Below are 13,866 nucleotides of genomic sequence, written 5' to 3' on the forward strand. Positions count from 1 at the left end.
TTTTCGTAGAAGAACTAATCGCTAAACATCTCCAACATAACAATCTGCCCAACTTCTTTTCAGTGGAAAGGGTACATGGAGTCCCGGGTGGGAGGTCAAGACAGGGAGCTCCGCCCCCCACTCCCCTCCTATCCCCCCCAAGGCTGCTGTTGGCAAGACTCTTTAATTTTAGGAATCGTAATGTAGTCCTGCAAACTGCCCGCACAGCTCCACCGATCAAATTCGAAAACAGTGTTGTGAAATTCTTTCCTGACTACATTGCAAATGTGCAGTGAATGAGATGGTTGTTTCAAGGGGCCAAAGCCAGACTAAGAGAAAAGGGTCTGAAGTATTCAATGTTGTTTCCCGCCAAACTCCGGAGGGGAAGCGGAGGGCAAGGTGTGGTTTTTCGACACTTTTGAAGCGGCGCAAGAATGGATAGATGGGTGGAGACCTGTCCATAGAAATAGCACCCAACCGCGAAGGGAGACATCCTCAGATGGAGTATAGGACCACGCGAGCCTAAAAAAAAAAACAGCCAACAAGAAGTATCCAGAAGGTTGATGGCCTAGAGTGGACAGAAGTTATGTTATGTTATGTTATTTTTGCTTATATAGCGCACAGATGCCGCAGCCAAGAGGCGTCCCGGCGCTTTCCGGAGATGGTAGAACACAACACAACAAATGAAGTGGGTCACGGATTGAGTATTCATGATTAAAGAACTTGATCTGACGTAATGAGGAGCACGGCCTCCAGAACAATCTAACGATGGACTAAGTGACTATTTTGACCATTTATTCTCTAAAGGATAGTATTGGCAAGCATAGTGCGTAGAGTGGACACCCCCAATCAGTTCTCAGTGAGATAACAATGGGGTGACAGGCACTCTGCATCGTTGGGGATAGGAGCAGTTTTAAGCCTGAAATGCAGGGAGGGGGGGTATGGGTAGTTTGTTTTGTTTCAAGAGTAGCTTAGATGGCAGTAACTCAGAGCAGGAATGGAGGTCTTGGACCCTCAAAACGACTCACATGGGCTGGCTTGCACACCCTTTTCAGGAGGACATTCACAGACAAAAGAAAATAGGCATTATATTTTCCCAATCTAAAAGATCGCTCAAGACCACAGCCGTAGAAGGGAACGAGTATGGGTAATAAAAAGGTGACCAAACTGTTGTCCTGGTATGTAAACGGTTTGGGGGACAAGCTTAAAAGATGGATAATACTTCAGCATTTAAAAAGGCACGCCCCTGACATAGTCCTTCTGCAAGAGACACATCTCATCGGAAACACATGTGGGGCCTTAACAAGATGGAGATATAAATGAGTGGTCCACTCGGCGTTCACCACTGGACGAATTTCCCGATGACTATAGATCAGGTCTTGACTGACAAACATGGCAGGTATGTGGCGATCACAGGGAGCTGGGAGGGGAAAACTCTTGCATTGGCATCAATATATATCCCACCGGGTCTTCAAGCCATGGCTTTTAAAGACCTAGGAGATCTCCTTCTTGTCTTTCCCGAGGGGTGGCTCATGATAGGAGAAGACTTTAACTCAATAGTCTCGGGACAACAAGACCGCTCCCCTCAGAGACGTACCCCCCCTTGCAAGCGCAGATTGATGGCTTCCTGGGAGCCATGGGTCTGGAGGATGCCTGGTGCACACTAAATCCTTTGGAGAGGCAATTTACCTTTCATTCTGGGGCCCAAAGCTCCCTATGGAGAATGGACTACATAATAGTGCCAGCATGACAGATGGGACAGATAAAAGAAGTACGCCAATTGGCATGGGGTATATCGGACCATTCCCCAATATGGACTCTACTAGGAGTGGGCGAATCGAAGGTAGGAAGAGTTGCTCCAATAAATCCCTGGTATCTAGAGCACCCCACTATCAAAACTAAACGGACGCTAGAAATGGAACATTACTTTTAAGAGAATGAAGGCTTGGTGGACTCCGCTCGAACGCTCTGGGAGTAGCAGTAGCTAGGTGACAGGCGGTCAGTCTGGTTGCTGGGACCCGGAAGGAGAAAAACATACTACTCACCAGGCTAAAAACTGACATCCTAGAACTCGAAAGAGGGTCAAGGGGGGGAAACTCAGAGAAGGATGAACACCTACTGATATTAAATAGGAAGGAATATAAGGATCTAGTCACAGACTCCGCACAGGCCCAGTGTAGAGCCACACGCTGTAAAATATACAAGGCTGGGGAACAAAGTAGAGAAATTATTAGGCTGGTTGGACCGTAGAGAGCAAGCCAGCAGTCTGGTAGTTGAACTAATTGACGACTCTAATAGACATATTAGAGACCCCCAGGGGGTCGCAGATGAGTTCACAAGACATTTTCAGCAGATGTGTAGGTCCCACATAGTCTCCACGGAGGAAGAGTCAATGTCCCCGTTATCAGATATACCTTTACGAACCCTCTCACAAGAAGATCTCCCCACCGCGGAGATAGAGAGGGCTATAGGAGACCTACAAGCTGGATACAACTTCTATATGCCGATCTACTCGCACAAGTGGTAGTAAACAACCGAAAATCATCAACATTTACACTCGAGAGGGGAACTAGGCAAGGCGGTTCCCTGTCCCCACTGCTTTTCACTTTGATGCTGGAGCCGCTGGCATGGTGGATATGGAAAGATCCTATCATGAGGGGCCTACGATGGTTGGAAGGCTGGGAAGACGCATCTCATTGTATGCAGATGACATACTCGTGTACTTGGGCTCACCGAATTGAATAGACCACTCCCCATCTTTATACATTTTTGTAACTATTCTGGCTATACCGTAAATTGGGGTAAATCAGTCATTCATGAGCTAAGAGGAAATTTCCCCTCCATACTCCAAAACCATGCAATAGTAGAGGCTCAAGAGTATTTCAAGTACCTGTGGATGTATGTCACCAAAGATCCGGCGCTATACTATAAACATAACCTCTTGCCCCCAATGCAGCGATTAGGATAGGACGTCAAACATTAGAAGACTCTTCCCCTGTCCCTGCTCTGCAGAGCTGCTTTATTTAAAATCATGTCACTGCTGCGCTTTTTATATATATTGCAAAATTTACCGCACCCGATTCGAACAGACTATTTCAGGGCCATTGAACAGGAACAGGAACAGAAAACTTCTGTGGGATGGGAAACTGCCCGCATTGCATCATAGAAGTTGATAAGGGGCTGGCACGATTGTGGTATAGGACTCAAGAATGTGCGTAGGTACTATTGGGCAGCGCATCTAGCAGCCATACACCAAGGCATATATAGACCCCGTGATGACCCTGGATATAATATGGACTGTTGGCTCCTCCCGAATGGTGACTGTACTAAAGTGCTGTATATAAACCCAGTGAAACTGTGTTTGACGGGCCCCACCGATCATGCGGTCCATATATGGCATACTGTAAATACAAGCCTGGGAGGGACAGTGAATACCACACAGATGACCCCACTGTGGGACTCAGACTAGTTCGACACTTTGAGAAATACCAGTGGCTTTGATAAATGGGATACGATTGGAATTTCAAGTGTGGGAGACCTATGGAAAAAGGGAGATGGGGTCCCCTTTGTGCAGCTACAGACAGAATTCGAATTGGCAGACAAAGAATACTTTAGATATCTACAAATAAAACATGCTTTACGAACAGTCAACCCAAAAGGGGAATTCCTTGTAGAATCCACCCCGCTGGAGAATAGAATCCTAGATGGACACATGCCCCAAAGAGCCATATCAAGGAGCTATCAGAAGTTAATTAACAACATGATGGATCCCCTCCTGAGCCTGCGCGAATACTGGGTAACTGACGGAGATATGAATATGAGGACTGGAAGGAAGCCTTAGCTTCCCCCAGGGAGGCGGCGATCTCTTCCAGACTAAAGCTTGTGCAACTCAAGGTTCTGCATAGGGTGTATTTATCAAGTCCAACTCTCGTACAAAATGGGATATATAGACAAGACTAACTATAGCAGAAAATGTGGCAGGGAGGACACATTCATACACATCATCTCGGAATGTGTGCACATACAGCGATACTGGTCTGACCCTGTGTATGGGAGAAGTCCTGGGACCCCAAGTAGAACATAAGATAGGACTATGCCTCTTGAAAATTTGGGACCCTATTGACCTGGGTAGGAGGGCGAGGTCCTGGGTGGCGCTGGGGATGTTGGTGGCCAAACGTAACATTGCTGGGTTATGGGGCACGCAGGATGCACCAACGATTACAGCTTGGAAGAAAGATCTGTGCTGGTGTATGTTGATGGAACAAACAGTATATGATTCGAGAGGGTGCCCTAAGAAATGGTCCCAAATATGGGGCAAATGGAATGAGTACCGGGGAAACATCTGTGAAACTCTACAGGTGACCTCCCAACTGACACCAGTCACAGAATAAATGGGACATCGTATAATCAGTAGTTCAAAGGGGAAAGATAGAATGGGGTGGGAACCAGGATTTTACTTTTATAATTCATATGCTCTGTATAACGAGGTATGATTCTGTCATATTACGTTTGTATTATCATTAATAAAAAAAGATTTATTTTTATTTTTTTAAACCTTCACTCACTTAGTCCTACCAACTCCGTTATCCCTGTATCAACACTTTGCTGACTCTGGAACCATCTCTGACACTACTAGCAAAGACACCATTGTTGTAATCCCAAAAGACGGCAAAGATACAATGCAGGTCAAGAACTATAGACTAATTTCCCTAATTAATCTGGATGCAAAGATCTATGCTAAGATAATTTGTAAGAGACTCGAACCTCTCCTTCCCCGGCTGATTGATCGCTTACAGGTGGATTTCAAGGGGAAAAAAAACTATCCAATGATAATACCAGACTCCCATGCCGTGTAATCAAAAGAGCCAAAGCTTCCCCTACAGAAACAGTAGTGATTGCCCTCGAAGCTGAAAAAGCTTTTAATAGGGTCTGCAGGAACTTTCTCCTTGAGTCCTTACCGAAATTTAATCTTGGAGAATCTTTTACTAAAATGGTCATGTCTCTTTACAGTAGTCAATCGGCTAAAGTGAGGTCTAGGAGCCTACTGTCCTCAGCGTTCAACCTAGGTACTACACAGGGCTGCCCCTTCTCCGCTACCCTTATCATCCTAAGCTTTGAACCCCTTCACATGAATAGATCCAATCCCTGCATTCACACTGTCTCCTTTAATAAGTCTACAGTGAAGCTTGCAGCGTACGACAACTATATTTTACTAATGACCTAAGAGGCTTCACAATCTATTCCTGCCCTACTTCAGACCATACAAGAGTATGCCCGAGTTTCAAATTATAAACTAAATAAAGACAAATCAGAAATTCTTGCCCCTGGATAATCTGTGCTCCAGAGCCCTGTCCGCAAGCACAGGCCTGACCTGGCAAGCAAAGTTTATACATTTTTTGGGCCTGGAGTTCAACTCAGATGTATTAGATTCCCATTCCCACAACGAGAATCTAACATTTTAGAAAATCAAATCTCTCTTGGATTGTTGGAATCCCAAATTTCTTACATGGTGGGGCTGTATAGAGTTCGTCAAAATGATGATCACCACCATAATCAACTACCTGGCGAATATGCTTTCCGTTAATCCCATTTGATGATTTCCACCAATAAATACAAAGTATTTTTATACTCATGTGGTGTGGTTCTTTCTTGTGTGAAAAAGCATTTTCCTCCTCTTGCTTTTATTAAAGACACAGAGGCAAGTATTATCCCACCACTATTTCATTAACGCTCCCTGGTTTCTATTTTTTCTGCAGGTCCAGTGCCTTCAACCAGTTCCACTTCGTCAACCTAGCTCGCCCAGAGCTTTTCCCTCTTTGGAATCCTCTTGGTAGATTTCTTTTCCCGCTCCAGGATTTCAGAGCATGCTTCCAGTTTTCCTTTTGGATGTCCTCAAGGATTGGGTAACTGTTTTACTAACTGAGTTCCGTTCTACTCTCTGATCCTCAGCCCTATTGATTCTTGGCAGAAAAGAGGGTTTAACTAAGAAAACAGAGGTGACAGTGGCCTGTACTAAATGCTACCACATCACAGTATTCAGGAAAAAAGTATATGTTATATGGGTATAAATAAGCATTGGCATAGTCAATAGGGCTTGCCTATGGGCGAGCTATTGACTTTGCCAGTTGGGAGGGAGAGGACAACTGGAGAGCAGAGGGTAGGAGGGAGTGGGATGGTAAAAAGGAGCTATGAAGTGGGCGTGTCAGTGTTTTTTCTCCTTATGGTAGTTGGGGGAGAGAGGAAGAAGCAACACAGACAAGGGGCAGCGGGAGAAGAAGAAGCAACAAATACAAGAAGAGGCAGCCGAAGAAGAAGAAGCAACACCAACAGGAAGGTAGGGGGAGGCAAGAGAAGAAGCAACACGGAAAAGGAGAGAAGAAATGAAGCAACGCAGACAGGGGGTAGCAGAAAAAGAAGCAACACGGGCAGGGGCGAGAGAAGAAGCAACACGGGCAGGGGCGAGAGAAGAAGCAACACGGGCAGGGGCGAGAGAAGAAGCAACACGGGCAGGGGCGAGAGAAGAAGCAACACGGGCAGGGGCGAGAGAAGAAGCAACACGGGCAGGGGCGAGAGAGGAAGCAACACTGATAGGGGTGAGAGACGCAGCAACCCAGCAACCCAGACGGGGGGGTGAGAGAAGCAGCATCCCAGACGGGGGGGGGTGAGAGAAGCAGCATCCCAGACGGGGGGGGGTGAGAGAAGCAGCATCCCAGACGGGGGGTGAGAGAAGCAGCATCCCAGGCGGGGGGGTGAGAGAAGCAGCATCCCAGGCGGGGGGGTGAGAGAAGCAGCATCCCAGGCGGGGGGGTGAGAGAAGCAGCATCCCAGGCGGGGGGGTGAGAGAAGCAGCATCCCAGGCGGGGGGGTGAGAGAAGCAGCATCCCAGGCGGGGGGGTGAGAGAAGCAGCATCCCAGGCGGGGGGGTGAGAGAAGCAGCATCCCAGGCGGGGGGGTGAGAGAAGCAGCATCCCAGGCGGGGGGGTGAGAGAAGCAGCATCCCAGGCGGGGGGTGAGAGAAGCAGCATCCCAGGTGGGGGGGTGAGAGAAGCAGCATCCCAGACGGGGGGGGTGAGAGAAGCAGCATCCCAGACGGGGGGGTGAGAGAAGCAGCATCCCAGACGGGGGGGGTGAGAGAAGCAGCATCCCAGACGGGGGGGGGGTGAGAGAAGCAGCATCCCAGACGGGGGGGGGGTGAGAGAAGCAGCATCCCAGACGGGGGGGGGGTGAGAGAAGCAGCATCCCAGACGGGGGGGGGGTGAGAGAAGCAGCATCCCAGACGGGGGGGGGGTGAGAGAAGCAGCATCCCAGACGGGGGGGGGGGTGAGAGAAGCAGCATCCCAGACGGGGGGGGGGTGAGAGAAGCAGCATCCCAGACGGGGGGGGGTGAGAGAAGCAGCATCCCAGACGGGGGGGGGGTGAGAGAAGCAGCATCCCAGACGGGGGGGGGTGAGAGAAGCAGCATCCCAGACGGGGGGGGGGGTGAGAGAAGCAGCATCCCAGACGGGGGGGGGTGAGAGAAGCAGCATCCCAGACGGGGGGGGTGAGAGAAGCAGCATCCCAGACGGGGGGGTGAGAGAAGCAGCATCCCAGACGGGGGGGGTGAGAGAAGCAGCATCCCAGACGGGGGGGGTGAGAGAAGCAGCATCCCAGACGGGGGGGGTGAGAGAAGCAGCATCCCAGACGGGGGGGGTGAGAGAAGCAGCATCCCAGACGGGGGGGGTGAGAGAAGCAGCATCCCAGACGGGGGGGGTGAGAGAAGCAGCATCCCAGACGGGGGGGGTGAGAGAAGCAGCATCCCAGACGGGGGGGGTGAGAGAAGCAGCATCCCAGACGGGGGGGTGAGAGAAGCAGCATCCCAGACGGGGGGGTGAGAGAAGCAGCATCCCAGACGGGGGGGGTGAGAGAAGCAGCATCCCAGACGGGGGGGGTGAGAGAAGCAGCATCCCAGACGGGGGGGGTGAGAGAAGCAGCATCCCAGACGGGGGGGTGAGAGAAGCAGCATCCCAGACGGGGGGGGTGAGAGAAGCAGCACCCCAGACCGGGGTGAGAGAAGCAGCAACCCAGACCGGGGTGAGAGAAGCAGCAACCCAGACCGGGGTGAGAGAAGCAACATTGCGGACAAGAGGGTGAGAGGGCAAGAAGCAACACGGACAAGGGAGTGGGAGGAGAAAAAGCTATGCGGACTGGGGGGTGGGAGGGGAAGAAGCAACACGGACTAGAGGGTGGGAGGGGAAGAAGCAACTAGGACTAGAGGGTGGGAGGGGAAGAAGCAACACAGACTGGAGGGTTGTGAGAGGATGAAGCAACACAGAATGGAGGGTTGTGAGGGGATGAAGCAACACGGACTGGAGGGTTGTGAGGGGATGAAGCAACACGGACTGGAGGGTTGTGAGGGGATTAAGCAACACGGACTGGAGGGTTGTGAGGGGATTAAGCAACACGGACTGGAGGGTTGTGAGGGGATTAAGCAACACGGACTGGAGGGTTGTGAGGGGATTAAGCAACACGGACTGGAGGGTGGGAGGGGATGAAGCAACACGGACTGGAGGGTGGGAGGGGATGAAGCAACAAGGACTGGAGGGTGGGAGGGGATGAAGCAACAAGGACTGGAGGGTGGGAGGGGATGAAGCAACAAGGACTGGAGGGTGGGAGGGGATGAAGCAACAAGGACTGGAGGGTGGGAGGGGATGAAGCAACAAGGACTGGAGGGTGGGAGGGGATGATGCAACACAGACTAGAAGTTAGAAGGGGAAGAAGCAACACGGACTAGAGGGTGGGATGGGATGAAGCGATTTGGGAGGGGAAAAAGCAACACGTACTGGAGGGTGAGAGGGGAAGAAGCAACACAGAACTGGGTGGGAGGGGAAGAAGCAAAACAAATGGGGTGGTGGGAAGGAATACGCAACATGGACAAGGGAGGTGGGGAGTGGTAATAAGCAACACAAACAGGGGTAGGAGGGAAATAAGCAACACGGACAAGCGGGTTGGGAGGGGCAAGAAGCAACACGAACGGAGTGGAAGTTCAAGAGGCAACACAGAAAATAAAAAAAAGTACTTCAATCACATCACCAGTGGTGGAGAAATCCTAATCCAATCAGTACTTGCTCCAGCCAAAAGAACAGCAAGTGAAGCTGACTCGAGCTGCCCAATTAGAAGGCAGCAAATGCTAGTGAAAATGAAGCCCATGAATGGTAGGCAATGAGTGGGCACCAAGTCCCTTGTTAAACACAATATCTCTTGCAAGTGAGAGCGCATGGACTGATTGTAATTCTGAAGCTTATAAAGCGCATGGTTACACTTACCAGTGTGTCCCCGCGCTGAATAAACCGCTGAGGAACCCGCCTGGCCTGTTCCTGTGAGGCGCCCAACTCCTGGGCAACCCCCTGGTGAAGCCAGGCATCCTTAGCGATTAGGGCCGGTGTGGAGACTAAGCAAGCTATTGCCCAGAGTTGCAGCGTGGGACCCCATGATTAGAGTAGGCACCGTGCCGAGAATTATCGGGTCCGCGGACATTTGAGCTCAAGACCCTGCCGCGACGGGAATTGAACCCTGGTCCCGGGCCTGACCTCTGCATCAGGGTCTGCCGCTCTAATCAGTGAGCCACACTCCTCCACAATGCAGGCAAGACCTAAAAATTATTTAGGTAGAAACAAATGCCTATGTTCCTGATATGCTGAAGATCTAATGTAATAAGATTGCTTGTACAGTGTATTCAAATTCCCTTTTATAAAAATGTTGTTAGTTCTAAACAGTAACTAGAGTAAACAGTAATTTAACGGAACTGGCCATGTCACTACGAATGTAATAAAAACGCTTCCGTAATTATAATGTTACGTGCTGGTTGGTGTGTCAGTGACTGCTAAAAATAATAAATGCATTTTTTGTTTATCATGTAAAAACTAAGTGATTGAGTGAAGACTCATGATAATAAAATTGTGATTATTTTCCAGACACTTGTGAAACACCAACAGGGTTCACTAATCAAACTCCAGTATTCGCAGTGCAGATTCAAAGGATTCCTTTGACTTATGGCCCAGGAACCGTGGCAGTTAGGGCACTCTCCTGTGTTAGGTTTTTTGAGGTAAAAGGGACAAAGAATTGTGCGAGGGAGAAAATGGTGCTGTTCTACTCTGGAAATCGAGTTGGGTTTCTAGAAATGAAAGGTTGTAACAAACTGTGGATACAATATTTAAGGCCGCGAGTGGTTCACTACTACACGTTTGGAACAGCCCTTCAAAATTAATTTTCTGACACCAAAACTCTTTCCACATATGCAACTCCACAAACTTATGCTCCACAAACAAACAATAAATGGAGTAGCCTCATCCAAAAGCACTTTGAGGCTTCATCAGGGGTATGACAAAACTACACAAATGTAAAAACAGGTTGCTACACTTATCAAACCCCTAAATCGAGGGCTCAACTAAAGGAAATTCTGAAAATTGATTTCAGGGAAACATTAGCAAAGCATTATCACCTACTGTCGCAAATCATTTTAATTATGTGGCAAACTATATGGTGTTCTGAAACACCCAGAGGCATTCATGTGCTCCTCGCTGTATTCCAGTTCCAGGTGATTTTCCCCCAGAATTGACACTTATATAAATTCCAAATTGTCACCGTGGTTCCAACAAATTTTAAGCTCACTGATTCCAAAATTATGCCAAATACATTCTTCACTGTACCAGTGGCAGTAAACCAAACACAGCCAAACCTCAAAGCTATTTAACAACCACAGACCTGTTTTATCTGTGGGATTTTTACAGTGATACAGTTCACATATTTTAATAGCAGTGAAGCTTGAGTGATGGCAGCAATGAAACAATGTCTATGGAAAAGTAAGAAACATTTTAAGTAGAAAAGCACCCATTGAAATATGCAGTAGAAACTAAATTGACTACTAGAACATGTAAATGAACACCTGTGTGGGTCTTCCTCGAGGTATGCACCTCAATTCATATGGCTTGACAGCATCACACAAAGAAAGATTGCCTTTCGATGATGACATTATGCTAAGCTTTGGACAGAAAGCCTTTAAAAAAAGGAAGCATTCACTCGTTATCTGCCACAAGGGACCTAGGAAGGGCACCTAATTTACAATACTGGTGTACATTCATGAAGATTTACTGAGCGAAAAAAAGAAATATTCAGCATGATTATTTACCGCAACCCTCTCCGGCCTTGCCTTTCTTGATCGAGCTTCACCACAGAATCTACAAATATGAGCTGGAAAACTAACTTTTTATTGACGATTCTGGTCATGTCAATTTCAACTAGATTTTGAGAGAAGTTGATAAATGCTAAGCAGAGGCGAGATTTCCCAAGAATTCAATGAGAAGGATGATTAGAACTCCGAGTATTATAGCTGATTCTTTGTCAGCAACTCTAAAACTAAACTCTAGACCACAACCCCCACAGTGCAAATATAGAGGTCCCTAATGAGTCATATTGGGTAGACTTTTGGACAACATATTAATCTACGTGACAAGACGATATATCCACAATCTGTAAACGCACAATGCAGTTAAAAACGTCGCAGGGCCATGGAGCATTAACTTATGTAGAAGTGGCCTGAAATATTCAGCAAAGACCGAAGCCTTATTCAGAATCACGTGGTTCATAGTAAACGAAAGCTATCTACCACATGGTATTATTGACAATGGGCGGTGTCCTTGGGCAGGCTGACTACAGACAAGCCGCTACTAACAGCTAGCTCATTGCAACAGACATCAAGTTTTGTTACACAGGACTGTTGACCGCCATTTATTTCCCCGCGTTTCCCAATCATTGCTTTAAATTAGTTATTTGGCATTGTGCTTACTTAAGGCTGGTTTGTAGCAATATTAGTATAAAGTGAATTTGCACGTGTGCCTTAAGTAGGGGACGATAATGTGTTTACTGCTGATGAATGCTCCAACGTTAAATAAATACGCTACACCACACATTTAATTACAATCTTAAAAAAAAGTTTACCAGAAGGTGGTTTAGGAGTGCATCGGGATTTCCACATTAATAGTTATTTGGCTTCAGAATTGGGAGAAAGCAAACGAGTAGCGTTGTTGAGTAATGGTCACCAGTACTACACCTGTTTCTAGTGCCAGACTTTCCTTTTGCAAACAACTGCAATCCGGAACTTCGGCCCAGCGCTAGAATGCATTTGTTTGCTAAAAGAATGGTTAAGAAAAGAAATGAAACCATGTAAATTGGTGTGCGTCTACACGCGAGACAAACAAGGCGGAAATATCGGGTGCCACGAAATACATAGGGGAAGTAACTTGGACTCCCCCTTGAAGTTGTGCGATGAACAACGACAGACAGTGGATTGAGAAAATAAGGCCTAAAGGGAGAGAAGACAAGGCAAAAGTGTCGGCCTACGTGTAACATTTGTTGAAGTTAAACTGGGAAACGTTCCAAATACACACATAAACACTTAAAACTAAATTGTAGTTGATACTGTTGCAGTTTTTTACATGCTTCAACTTTCCATTGCACAAGCAGCAAAACGCCTAGGTCCTAGTAAAAACACTTATCTCTGTTCTAATTCCTCAACTGAACCCACGGTGATGAGTAACGGGAATTCTTGGTACTTGTGGGTTATCTTGCATGCCTGTTCCTATTGCACTTGTAATGTGTACCGCCCTTCCAAAGTAACCGGTCAGCCTCCTCCAGTGAATATGCTTAATAATAAGCCCAAGATGACTTTCCTTCTCGTATCGCAGAGTTTTTTCTATATGTGCATCTTACTAGGTAGATTTGCACGCTGTAAAATAAATACCTACACCCGAGTGTGAGTTGAAGGGTGGGATATGTCATGGGAGTTGAAGTCCCTAATTCTGAGGGACTGCGCGGGAATACTCTATAAAACTGGACGCACCTTGGAGCCCTGCATATAGGAGTGCAAGCTTTAAGGTTTTTTTTCTAAACTCGGGTGGCAGATAGCGGTTATTGGGCATGTGTGCGTGGAACACCGTATAGTTGTTGTGAATGAATGGGAAAAGTTCGTGTCATTGTGGTTTGCGAGTTTCCGGAGTGTCATGTTACCGAGCGTGTGAAGGGAAACCTCTGAACTTGTGCAGTGGCAAGTGGAACCCCGGCCATGCTACCAGAGTGTGAACAGACACGAGTGTACTCTTGCACGTCAATGAAGTCTCGGGTTATTGTGCATATGAAAACAGAACCAGTGGGAGCGGAGGACTACGTAATTGTTTAAACTCGTGTTATAGTGTTCGCAACTACAATACAGTTTTACTGTGCACGTGTGTGTGTGTACAACCCCGTCACTCTGCAACTGTAAGTAAAAGCCCGTGCTCATGTTATTTACGTGCGTGGAGGTCTAAGGATATCATAGTTTCTATTGGTTCATATATATGCCAGCCTACCCCGTGTCTCCCTCATGAACTGGTAGTGGCTATTGTCACCCTCAAACACTGCCTGTGTCGTAGCTGCCTGGGGTCCCTCGCACGGTGGAGGGGTCAACCTAATAGAATGATTAGGCGCTTGCCCTTTCTTACCCCCCCAGATCCCAAGCTTGAGCTGAGACCGGTCCAAGTTCTGCACGTAATCTCCCAGGTACCGGTTCAGGAGGTCGGCGACCACCGACTCCAGCACCATAGTGACAGCTGCTGCGGGCGCACTCCTGCTCGCACTGATGGAGCCTCCCTCTGCGCGCCCCCGCTCCCTGACAGCCACACCGCGCGCCCCCGCTCCTGATAGCCACTGCGGGCGCGCATCACGCGCCTGCGCACGAGCCCTCGACCTGCTTTTGACAGGCGTAACAACACTGAAAGCGCGCCGCCCCTTAAACCAGAGTGAAACTGAACGCGGCCGCGCGCAGCCTTCAGTCTTGTGACGTAGGGTGAATGGGCGCGCTGATGCCGTTGATCAAGA

General features: G+C 48.1%; 1 protein-coding gene across 2 annotated transcripts in view; it reads right to left on the minus strand.

Annotated features, from left to right (window-relative positions):
* Nucleotides 1-13,662, minus strand: part of VPS13C (vacuolar protein sorting 13 homolog C) — a 2,773,485-nt gene extending 2,759,823 nt beyond the window's left edge. For both annotated transcript variants that reach the window (XM_078680824.1, XM_078680823.1), the window contains exon 1: nucleotides 13,491-13,662. In XM_078680824.1, coding sequence (XP_078536950.1) covers nucleotides 13,491-13,590 — 100 coding nt within the window. In that variant the 5' untranslated portion in view covers nucleotides 13,591-13,662. The remainder of the gene's footprint in view (nucleotides 1-13,490) is intronic.
* Nucleotides 13,663-13,866: the final 204 nt, after the last annotated feature.

The sequence above is a fragment of the Lissotriton helveticus genome, chromosome 3_1 (genome assembly GCF_964261635.1).
Source record: "Lissotriton helveticus chromosome 3_1, aLisHel1.1, whole genome shotgun sequence".
NCBI classification, from domain to species: Eukaryota; Metazoa; Chordata; class Amphibia; order Caudata; family Salamandridae; genus Lissotriton; species Lissotriton helveticus.